Raw genomic sequence first — 13,146 nt, forward strand, 5'->3', positions numbered from 1 at the left:
TATATATATATATATATATATATATATATATATATATATATCAACTGATTCAGAATAATTAATTCTTCTCATAGTTATCATTGGAAAAATAAAATACAGAACAAATCATAGACTAAGATAAATACCCCTCCCCACTTCCTGAAACACCAAACTGGTTCATCATCATTTAACATTTGCTTTTCTATGTTTGCACAGGTTGGATGGAATTTATTGTTTCTTTTCTCTATGGTTGGATACCATTCTTGTCACCAACTCTCACCTGTTCCCAAACAAAGTAGTATTTCCCCCTGGGTAGATATATTTCCACAGAAAATTGGAAACAAATGACACTGCTTCTATGACAGTGATGCTCATTTACAATTATTGCATGTGTGTGTGTCTCCATCTTGGATACATACACATACTCATGCATGCACGCAATGGGCTTCTTTTAGTTTCTGCCTCTCAAAGCTGCTCACAAAGTTTTGGTTGGCCTGGTGCTATGCAGTGGGATTGACCCCAAAGCCTTATGGCTGGGAAGCAAACTTCTCAACCACAGACATATCCACACCTAGGGTTCCATATTTCAAAGAACAAGTGAATGGGTGGAAATTTAGTTAAGCTGAGAAATCTTACAACACAATACCTTGTACACTGAAAAATATTTGCTACAAGATCTAATGAATTTTCTAATTTAATGTAATATAATTTTTGCTTTGGTTTTGTGTCTGGTTTGCAAGATTCTTTATGTGAATTTGTGTGTTGAAACAAATTTTGTTGTTTCTAGGGAGAGTCATTATGCCAATATGATTAACACACACACTGGTTCAATTCCACTCCTTTAGTATTAGTCAATTGGTTAAATATCCAACTAAATGCTTGTTTGTTAAACTTGGTTAAACATTAAGATCTTGCAACAAGCTCTCAAGCTGACAAACACAGCTTCCGTAAGTCATTGAAAAGGTTACAAGTAGCAACGAAAGAGCTTTGACAAACAAAAACAAAACAAATGACTGTTTAACCAAATTAAACAAACAATCGATTAGTTCGTTGGATATTTAACCAACTGACTAATAACAGAGGAGTGAAATTGAATCAGTGTGTGTGTTAATAATTTTGGCATAATGACTCTCCCTAGACACAACAAAAAAAAATTATATAATTATCGAAGATAGTAACAAGAGAAAAAATAGAAAGCTTCTGACAATGCGGAAAGTTTAATAAAATCTTTATATTTCAGGCGCAAAGGCCCATCTTTTCTCGGATTATTTTACTTCTGAAGATGAACTTTTGCACTTGAAATATAAAGCCATAGGAGTGGCTGTGTGATTAGTAGCTTGCTTATGAACTACATGGTTTCGGGTTCATTCCCACTGCGTGGCACCTTGGGCAAGCGTCTTCTACTATAGCCTCGGGCTGACCAAAGCCTTGTGAGTGGATTTGGTAGACGGAAACTGAAAGAAGCCCATTGTATATATGTATATATATATATATGTGTGTGTATAAGTCTGTGCGTCTGTGTTTGTCCCCCCAACATCGCTTGACAACCGATGCTGGTGTGTTTACATCCCTGTAACTTAACAGTTCTGCTTAAGAGACCGATAGAATAAGTACTAGGTTTACAAAGAATAATTCCTGGGGTCAATTTGTTCAACTAAAGGCAGTGCTCCAGCATGGCCATAGTCAAATGACTGAAACAAGTAAAAGAGTATTTTACTAAACTTTCCACATTGTCAGAAGCTTTCTATTTTCTCTCTTTTTGTCTTCCTTGATATTACAATGCTTCAAGCAAACTACAACACACTAATCATCATCATCATCATCATAATTATATTAGTTTAGTAAATTAGTACTAATTAGTATTAATTAATCTTACTCACTTGCTTTGGAAGTTTTCTCTTCACACACTGTCTGATCTGTCTGTTGTATGAATGAAGTTGTAAAACGCATATAAATAGAATACAACTGTTCTTAACGAGTTCCTGATGCTAATAATGTTGATAATTAGATCACTAAAAAGATTAACAATTTTTCGTTTTTTTTTAGCTTAATGTATTTTTTAAAAAAATATATATTTCAGGTATGAGTCTATGATTTTTCTCTGTGAACAGATAATGATCTAAATAAATATACAGTTGTTATAAATTGTATAATTGTTGATGTGTTGGCAACAGTTGTTAATCTTAGGGCTTATCTTCGTCAATGCACGCACATCTTACTTGAACAAATCTACTTAAGAGGAAATTTTAGTTGAAAGGTCTTTTAATTTCTGATGAAATCAGACTGAATTTTATTTCATTCATCTGTCCTCAGAGAAGACGCATGGTCTTGTGGATAAGGTGTTGGACTCTTGATTAGGAGGTAGTGGTTTCGATTTGTAGACTGGGCAGTGTGGCGTACACTTGAGCAAACCACTTCGTTTCATGTTGCTTTAATTCCCTCAACTGAAAATGAGCATCAGCTAGAGCTGGTGGTGGGGTTTACTTTGTGATAGACTGACATTCCTCTCAGAGAAGGGAGGGCGATATTGTTCATTTGGGTGTTTATATAAAGTGGGATAAGGTGTCCAACCTAATGATCTTACAGGGTCACAACAGTGAGGAACTGTTACTTGGTTTGGTGGCATTAATACAATTAATGATTAATTTGAATTGCTACGGGCTAATATTTGTCAGGGTGGTAAGTCAAGAATAAAGTACATTTTTATACATATGGGGTTCACAAACAAAACTATCATTCGTTTAGAAATATTTTAAATTTCTAGGACTGAAAGGTATTAGTTTCAAATCCTCAAAATATGGAAAATATTTTATTCTTCATCAGGTTACAAGGCCTGTCCAGGCTGCTCTTCGGCCCTGAAAATATTTCTAAACCATTTTATATATACATATATATTTTAGGAAGTTAAATGTTTGACTGGTCATAGACTGACCATTAATTTTACACCTATAAAGCGCTTAGTAGTATAGGGGACTCATCAGAATCAAACGGCTGAAGGTACATAATCTTGGCCATTTGAGTCTGACGAGTCGCCTATACAACTAAGTGCTTTATAGGTGTGAAACCAATGGTCATTCTTTGACCAGCCAAACATTTAACTTCCTAAAAAATGCATTTTAGGGTTTGCTTCATTTTCAGATATATGAACTACTGACAATATCATCATCATCATTTAATATCCGTTGTCCGTGCTGGCATGGGTTGGACGGTTTGACTGGGCTGGCACACTGGAAGGCTGCAAAAGGCATGGAGCTAAGGTGTTGGACTTAGGATCATAAAATTGTGGTTTCAGTTTCTGCATTGTGTTCTTGAACAAGACACATTTGATGCTGCTTAAGCATTTTATTTTATGTGCTTCATAGCTATAGGTATGTAACAATATATATTTGAGATTTTAAGTCTGTATTTGAAACAATAAGCTGGTGTTGACATAATGGACATATTGTGTTAATGTTTCACTCTTGCTTCTTGTGTTGTCTATTAATTCCCACGAAGCGTTTAGTTTTTCATGCTGTTGACACTGTTGGATTGAATGGTACTGTCCAGATGTTGAAACTATGATAGTTTCTATTAGCCAGCTGAAGACCACAAGGATGGGAAACAAGCTTCTTATTCACACAACAATTCCTCAGTACTGAAAAATAATTTAAAAATTCAGCATTTCCAGTTGAGACATTATATTGTAGCCTTGAGATTTTGATGTGATTGTTTATTTTTAGAATGACATTGTAGGGTAGGTGGGAGATGCCAGATCTGCCCGGGTTAATTGTTAAAGGGTTAAAGTGACATCTTTTGATGTGGAACTATGAGGCACTAAATTAGATAGAATAGAGATTATGGTCCACTCAGCAACATGGTTGTTCAGTCTGCTAAAAATAACAGTCAAATCTGCTTCAACTCATATTCTGTTGTTTCAGAAACAAGTAGAACATCTTGGATAATGTAGTCTTAAGCACTCTTAATCTAAATAGAAAATGGGATGGTCACATCTGGAATAATTTTGATCGTATGTCTGCTCAATCAGGGATGATTTAAAGCTAATCAATAATAAACCCTTTAGCAAGGTTACGCTGTCAAATGAAACATTTATTCAAATTATTTTGAATTTATCCTGCATTATCTTGTATCGTTGAAATTTTAATGAAATTGTTTATTTCTAGAATGACATTGTAGGGTAGGTGTGAGAGGCTGGATCTGTCCTGTTTGAACATAAAACCAGTAGAATATTTGGGCTGGATATGGCTAGTTGAAATATCAAAAGGTTAAGCTGACAAAAAGCTATATAATTTGACCTGTTAAAAACAGCAGCCAAATATTCCTTAAATCACACTGTAATATTTTTTTTTTTTTAAAGATACATTAGATAATGTGGTCTTAGAGAAGGAAAGCAAAGTGCAGGCATGGCCAAATAGTTAAGAAATTTGCTTTGCAATTATGAGTTACTAGCTTTGATTCCACTTTGGAAAAGTATGTTGTACCATAGACTTGGTCAGCTAAAACACTGTGTGTAAGACTGGATAGAAAAACTGCACAGGTGGTCACTGGTTGGATTGTACTAGCCTTGTGAAATATTAGGTCATACTGGTTCTGCCTGAGGATTATATCAGCTTCTGACAGGTTCAATGAATTTAGTTTATGGAACTGGAATATTCATTTCTGAAAATGGCTTAAAAAAAAAAAAAAAAAAAAAAAATCGTAGCTGCTATAACTCCTGATCATAAGTCTGCTCAGTTACAGCTGATTTGAAATTAAATTTTGTTGATAAATTTCTGTTGAAATACACTGACTGCTTCTGCTTCAATTAATTTCGAAAATAATGAAGAATTTAATAAAACAACTTTGTCATCATTAAGCTGGTTGTTTGGAATAAAAATTAACATAAATATATTTTCATGGAAGGTTTATTTCCTCTTTTTTTTTTTCATTTAGATTGATTTAAATCATGAAATTCATGTTGTAGAATTAAAACTGGTTCCAAGTCAGGGACTGATATTAAAAGGGTTCCACAACAATATCATTAAGGGAATTTCTACTCAAAGGAGCAACGCTCTCAAAGTTGATACCATCTTGTGCCAGCACAATTAATTTTAAAACCAATGAAGGATTCAGTAAAATAACTTGTTTCGAATATGAATTAATATAAAAATTTTCATGGAAGGTTTTTTTCTTCTTCCCTTCCTTGTTTAGACTGCTTTAAATCATGAAATTCACATAGAATTAAGACTGGTTTCAAGGCAGGGGTTGGCAGCAAAAGGGCTCCACACCAATATCATCAGGGAATTTCTACTCAATGGAACAGCTAAAATCTCTCAAAGATGATACCATCTTAAATCTTGTGTCAGCATATCCTTCAATTAACTTGAGATGGCTATGGATATAGAAATTCAATCAGATAAAGTTTGTATGAAGACGCATTAGCTAATTTACATCTGCTGCTTGAGTGCTGTGGACCAGAACCATCTCCACTCCCACCACATTAAATCTGCTATTTTGCTGTATATTCATAGGAATACTAAACAATGACAGCCAACACAAAATCTCTCCTGTTCACCAGGTTTCAGTGTTAAAACAAATGAACGACAAAACTTAATTTTCCTCTTGGTTTCAAATTTACTATCTACCTCATTAGCATTAAGTAAATAAAAGAATCTAAAATAAAAAATTTTTAAAACTAATAGCCTAGTCTTTATTAATTAATTATATTTCTACATCATGAGTGTTGTGTCTTCCACTAAAGTGCCTTACTTGCTTCAATCTTTCTCTAATTTCAACACTAATAGCATTTCTTAAAAATAAGCAAATAAACTTCAGAGAAAGAGAGAAGTATCTTATATACCAAGTTGAAATTAGTCAGATATCAAACAAAAAACAAAAGTGTTTATCCATTGTGTGCCAAAACAAACATTAAATTAATGTCAATAATATTAAAAGAGCACAGGAGGATAGTCTTAATACTCTTGCTGTTAGTACCAGATGACAGTTTAAAAAAAAGAAATTATATAGCCATCTATGTATCATACCTAATGTATATACACTGTTGATAGACCAGTTATGGTGGTATATGTTCTGAGGTAACATCCCTTATGGACATTCCATGTTAAAAAAAAAACATAGTAAACATCAGAGATGAAAAATTGCTTCAATAGCAGCCAGAAAGAACACCAGACACATTTAAGCTTGTTTGGGACTTTTCAATGGTGCCCCAAAATGCTGGAATGCATTTAGTGCTCTTGCTGGCCACTGCTGAGATGACTTTTTGTCTCTCTTTGATACTTACTGTGTTTTTAACACGCAAGTCCACAGGAGATAGTATCTCACAACAAATACAGAAGTAACAGGCCTATCGACTATGTATATACATTAAGTGTGACACATGGATGGTTATTTTAATTAAATACAGCTTCAGTTACGTATACTGATATTTTAAATGTTAGCATAAGTTATATAATAATTATTAATAATTTGTCATTTTCAAAAAGGTTTCTTACATTTTTTAGTGATTCTTATTCTTCAACTGAACAAAGAAGTCTGCAACAAACAGCTCAGGATTTTGACTTTTATTTGAATAATGAGAAATAGGTTAAACAATTTTTGAAAATTATAATGATTGGGACGACAGAGGAAACTGTTATTTGTAAAGCTTACGATTTCCCCGAGCAAAATCATTTCAAATGAAATGTAATAGTACCGAAGATTTCATTTGTGTCACCAGTCCACCATTTTCTCATTTATAATGGTTACTTTATACTTTAAGCAGTCTCAATAATAATAAAAATTCTTGTGGACATTTTTCATCTGAAAGATATTTTTAAGTATGAGTAGAAACATTATGAAGTCACCGTTAGATTTTTTTTTTTTCGTCTTTTTCCATCTTACACTCATTATCCCCATGCTAGCAAGAGTGGAAGGCTTTCTTTTTTTTCTTTTCCTTTTTTTTAAAATTACAAATTTAGACATTAAACAAAATATTGAAACAAAGATTGTTTTAATAACTAGATGCCCTATACTCAACTACCAACCACTGAACTATGAGGTAACAGTAGAAGCTCAGATAACCTACAGGTTTGCAACACAATATCTATAGTTAGTGTCTAGACCATGAACTTTCATGTAATATCTCCCTGCTTTAATCTCAGAGCCATTATAATCGTTGGGATTAAAATTTGGCAAGTTATGTAATTTGCTAATTTATTTTCTAAGCTTTTTCTTGCTTGAGAAAATGTTCCATAGAAACATTTTGAGAAAACGTTCCAGAAAAACATTGAGTTAAAGCTAGATATTGCTATATTAGATAATTATAAACCAAGAAAAGGCAAAAAAAATAATAAGAAATAAATTTAATAATTTCAATGTCGCATAATTTGTTAACAAGTATGTAATGTTTGCATTATATATAATTCATATTCATATAAATTAAATATAAGCGTTTTATAAAATCATCTAATTTTTTTCAATTTTTTCATTAAATTTTGAAAAGAATTGTTAATTCTATAAGCAAATTTAGCCATATAAATTTGGTCTATTTCTACCCTATTTTTTCTTTCTCCCTTATGTTTATTTGTTCAATTTTCCAATATCAAAATAAGGAATACTCACTAAAATGCTTTTTTTTTTCTGAAAGAAAGAGTTTACAAAACTATAAACTGTATGAGTGAACAGCTTGCCATCAGTGATAACAAAAGACTTAAGTAAAATATTTAGAATATTAGCAACACGATTTAACAGAAGACAGACAAACAATAGATGTTTAATTTCTAAATATTTCATCACTTCAAAAGCATAAACTTAAACACTTTGATCAAAAAAAAAAAATGATTAAGATAAATAAATGAATAAATAAATAAAATGTGTTATTTGGTTTAAAAACTAAAATGTTAGTCAACATGGTGTGAAATTTCGGTAAGATATTTCAAAAGTTAAGGCATTTTAAGAGAATTTATAAACAGAAAACAGGATGCTTAATGATGGATGGAGTTTGAAGTATGGAATGTGAAGCTGATGGAAGTGATTTGGTTCAAAGCAAAAGAATTGTGGCATTGTGAATGAATCCTAAAGGATTGCCCCAATGTACATAAGTTACTAAAAAGTTACAGTTGATAAAACAATCAACTTTATTAGAATAAAATTATTTCTAGTTTAGTAAATGGTTAAGAATTATTGCTAGGTTATTAGGTAATAAATTCATTGGGTTCCTAACAACAACTTGAATGTACCAAAGTTACTGCTGACAAAGTTCACATCTCCGAAATAGTTTATTTTCTGAAAACTGTAACGAATGTCAATGTCATTAATTAACTGTAATTATTTATATATATAAAAAAAAATAATAATCCAATAAATCCATAACATGTGTCTGTAGAAAGAGAAGCATATGAAGTATAGAAAATTTCTATATAGCTGTCTGCTGAACAGAATAATTTGTAAAAAGGTTTCACATATATCTAACATATTTCAGGTACACATACACACACAGTAAAAGAATTCTTGAGGTAAAAATTCATATTTTATTTCGTTTATCAGCTGGTAAAAAAAAAAAAAAAAAAAAAAAAAAGATGTATATACAAAACTTAATGACTGTGGGTCATCAAAGTATCGGGTGCATGTGTTGAGGGTGAAGAGGGTTCCGAAGCGGATTGGTGAAGTCGGCCGTCGAAAGACTGCCGAGATTGGTTCAGCAAGACAGTCTTTAGTCTTTGCTTGATGTCTTCTGTCGAGGGTGATGGTTTGATGGTCAGACTGTTGGAGTGCATCAGACTACGGGGTATGGCTGCCAATTTCACTGTACAAGGTTTGATGAGTTTGCGAGGGTCCAGCCCAGACATATCTGCTCCTGTAGGGTCCCCTCCCAATGGTGGCCCAGCCATGCCCAACATGGCAGGCGTAGACAATGTTCTGGACAGGGGTCCACTGTTTGAAATGGCTATCAGATCCCTGCTTCCGCCTGTCAGATCTATTGGTTCCACAGAAGACATTTTAGCCTGCAGAAATAACGAGGAGCTGGGTTAGACTTGACTTAAAATCCAAGTCACCAGTTGAGCCAGTAAGGGACTAGCTTTGCTCACTGACAATGCTTGGGTAGAGACAAGTCAGTATCTACTTTGTACACAAACATACACACTCGCATTTATAGAAAATAGTTAAGTTACACTTACTTAGATACTTAGGTACAAAAAATACATTTTAGTTAATGTAAAAAAAAAATAAAATAAAGAACATGGAAACAAAAATAATCAATTCTTAAAAGACCCCTTAAAATTTTAAAGAAAATGTTTATATATATAAAAATGATAAAAAAATTTTTTTTTACTAGGTTTTAAGTAAATGAACATTGATGACATATATAAAATTATTAATATACATTAAGGAAAACTTTATATGTCCAAAACAAACGTCTATTAAATAACTCAGTAGAAACGAATATAATTGAAGTAATTAAATGAGATGTCAAAGCACTAAACTAAGCCAAATGGTTCTGAATTAAAAGCATGTTTCTGTGATTTGGAAAAGAGAGAAAATTAATTAACGACAATGAGTGAAGATTAATTAACAAATGAAATGTAAAATGTAAATTGGGGTTTATCTTTTCATAATTGCCAACATATTCTAAATAAGTTAATTTTAATTTTTTATAAAATAACAAATTAAAAATCTAATTAATAAAGAATTAAGGAATGAGATGATGCTAAAAGCACAACAGAAGAAATGACAATTGTAAGAGTAAAAAAAATGAGAAAAGAATTATAAAGAACTATATGTATGTGTGTGTGTGTGTGTGTGTGTAGAAAAGAAGGAGAGAGAAAAATATACCAAGATGGAGAAAGAGAAGGAAAAAAAGAAGAGATATACATATATCAAAAGGTTTATACATTCAAACACACACATACACACATATATATAAAATGTGTATGCATGTTTATAGACTTATCTTCCAAGATGCACTATGCCATCCTTAGGTAAGCTATTTTGTTATATATATATATATATATATATATATATATGTTAAAGACAGTTGCTTGTTCAACTTCATATGCGCTGCACAGAGAACAACCAGCTAGTCTACCCAAATGTACACACATACATGTACTTATCATATTTCTAGTTTTCCATGCATGCTTCAGTCTTCTGATTTTTACAAAGTCGTACGTTTGTATACTATAGGTAACAAGTATTTTATGAGCTTGAAGTGCTGAGAGATCAAATCTTTTCTTTGGGTAGAACTTGCTATAGACATCCATTTCTATACACAGAGATGTCTCCCTCAAAGTTGTTTAATGTGCAAGCTGGGCTAATCCCTAACACATTCTCACTACATATCATTCCTTGCAGACTGATTTATTCTCAGAAAGATCTTATTTCAAACAAGTCTTGATCAGTAACCATCCCAAATACTCTAGATTCCCTAATTTATCACTCCTTAATATCTCATACATTTCCTCTATCTTACATGTTGATTTAATCCTGTAAAATGAACAAATTTTTGTTAGGGGTTGATTTTGCAGGAGATCTAGTAAAGTGGGTTCACATAGACATAAGCCGTAAGCATAACTCAAGAAAAAATATTCAAGACAAAACTAATTAATTCAGATGCCTTATTTAAGCTGTTTATAACACGAAACTAAAATGATACTTTATAATATAGATTTTATTGATGGTTATTCTTTGTTTAATTGTAAAACTGCTAACTTAATCACTGATTTATAATTTGAGGGGAGGGGGTTCTTTTCACACTTGATTTAGTTAGATTTATGAAATAATTTTATATTTGCATGAATGTTGATTATAAAGTAAAAAAAAAGAAAATGAAATATAAATAAAAACAAACTATGTATGTCTAAAGTTAAAAAAAAGAAATTCAACAAATTTGTTTATAAAAAAAAAAACAAGAAAAAAAAATCTTTTATCAATGAAAACCATAGAGAAGGAAAGATGTCAGTTTGACTGGTTTTCAAAATATTTATTGGAATGGAATTACAGTCAAAGAACAGGGAAGAGATTCATGAAAACATACTATAACAAGTTGTATCAGTAGAGGATAATGTTTAAAATTACGAAGTCTATAAAAACAAGGAAATAAAAATATAATCAGCACGGCCGGTAGTCATTGCATATTTTTCTGTAATGTCATCTAACAACTGAGAACTGAGCCATTTACAATCCTTCAAATATTGTTTAAACCCATTTTAGCTAGTGCATGAATTGCTTTCACTTCACTCTCTGCTGTTTATGATGAGAATGGTTTAACCCGTTTAGGATTCAGATTATTTTGTCAAAATGTAATGCGTATTCATTCGCAGTGTTTTGAATTAATCATGGATTATCTTGTAGCTTTGAGATTGATTTTAATGCTGTGATTGTTTGATTTTTAAAATGACACGGTAGGGTAGGTGTGAGAGGCCCAATTTGGCTGGTTTAAATGCTAAAGGGTTAAACAGAAGTGCAGAGTGGACAACATCAACAAAACATACATTAGACAAGATTTGAACTGATGTAAATGGGTGGAAGTTTGTTTTGCAGTGGTTACAGAGAAATAAGCAATATCTACAGGCAGTGCAGAAAGAGAGAAAAAGAGAGAGAGAGAGAGAGAGAGAGAGTAAAACGGAAATAATAAAAAAAATAATTTAAAATGATAGGAGCAAAAGTTAGCTTAAAACGTTTGTCTAAATCAACCCTAATATATGACATTTGGTGGAAGAATAAATATACACAGAATCAACAGAGAATTTCAGAATTTCAACAAAATTTTGAAAATCAAAGTTGAATTAGAGTGGAGACCAGAAATAGTAGTAGTAGTAGTAGTAGTAGGTATAAGATTGCGGTTGGTTTAATGCTACAATATTTGCAAATATGTACAGAGAAAGATTAAAATTAAGAGAGTTATGGCAATACACAAACATATTCCCACACATCCATACACACACAATGACAGACACCCATCTGCAAATACATGCAGTGTGCAAGTGTATGCACACACACACACACACACAAAGATAGATAAGAATGAAAAATACGAGAGAGAAGCTGCAGCAAATATATTTTATTTCACCGAGAGATAAAAAAATATCAAATTTCTTTTTATTTTTTGTTAATGAATTTTCTCGTTTTGAGAAATATGAAAATGAAGGGACTAGGACTAAGCAGATTCTAGGGAAACCCCCCCTTAACAAAAATAAGTATCCAAATATCAACAACGAAAGAAACGGTGCACTATGATGGTGGTGTTTGAACTCCGAATGTAGAAAGATGAAGTTAAAATCACAACTGACAACTAAACTAGTTTTATCAAATCTAAAACCAGCAAACACAGCTTTTTGGTAATCATTCAAAATGAAAAGCATTTTACTTGTAGGGTTTTTGTTAAGAACTGATTTTATTTGTGAACTGAAGTTACTTTTAGGGTTTTATTTATTTTTTTTTTTTTAGAAAAAGAAAGACAGACATGTAGAGTAATCCATACATCTTACATTGAAAGCATGAAAGACAAAAGGTAGTTAACATTCAGGCACTTTAAACAAAACTGCTTAAGAAATAAAACTTAATGACAGTCGTGAGGGAGGAGAGTATATATATATATATATATATATATATATACACGAAGGTGAGTCAAAAAGTAATGCCATTTTGTTTAGGACAGGTATAATTACCAACACAGGAACATGTCTCATACATCAAAATGAAGCTGGTCCTCTGTGAATCATATCCCTACTTTTCAAGTTAGTCATCGTTTCTCTCAATAGCAGTGTTCCACCTTCGAATGAGAGCATGTATCCCTGTCCTGTAAAATTCTATTGACTGTTCTTTGAGCCACTTCTTCACTACAGTTTTCACTTCCTCGTCACTGGAATAAAGTTTGCCTCTCAAACCCTCTTTCGTGGCGCCGACGAGATGATAGTCTGAAGGCGCTAAATCTGGTGAGTGTGGAGGTAGCGAAGAAGTGGCTCAAAGAACAGTCAACAGAATTTTACGGGGCAGGGATACATGCTCTCATTCGAAGGTGAAACATTGCTATTGAGAGAAATGGTGACTATGTTGAGAAGTAGGGATGTGATCCACAGAGGACCAGCTTCATTTTGATGTATGATACATGTTCCTGTATTGGTAATTATACCTGTCCTAAACAAAATGGCATTACTTTTTGACTCACCCTCGTATATATAATTATATATATAT

General features: G+C 32.4%; 1 protein-coding gene across 2 annotated transcripts in view; it reads right to left on the reverse strand.

Moving 5' to 3' along the window:
* Positions 1–13,146, reverse strand: part of LOC106874882 (uncharacterized) — a 19,702-nt gene that overhangs the window by 1,073 nt on the left and 5,483 nt on the right. The window contains exon 2 of one of the 2 annotated variants that reach the window (XM_014922790.2): positions 6,522–8,957. The exons of the other annotated variant lie outside the window; for it this stretch is intronic. Coding sequence (XP_014778276.1) covers positions 8,547–8,957 — 411 coding nt within the window. The 3' untranslated portion in view covers positions 6,522–8,546. Of the gene's footprint in view, positions 1–6,521; positions 8,958–13,146 lie in introns of those variants that run through there. 2 annotated transcript variants of the gene reach the window in all.

This window comes from Octopus bimaculoides, chromosome 11 (genome assembly GCF_001194135.2).
Source record: "Octopus bimaculoides isolate UCB-OBI-ISO-001 chromosome 11, ASM119413v2, whole genome shotgun sequence".
Lineage (NCBI taxonomy): Eukaryota > Metazoa > Mollusca > Cephalopoda > Octopoda > Octopodidae > Octopus > Octopus bimaculoides.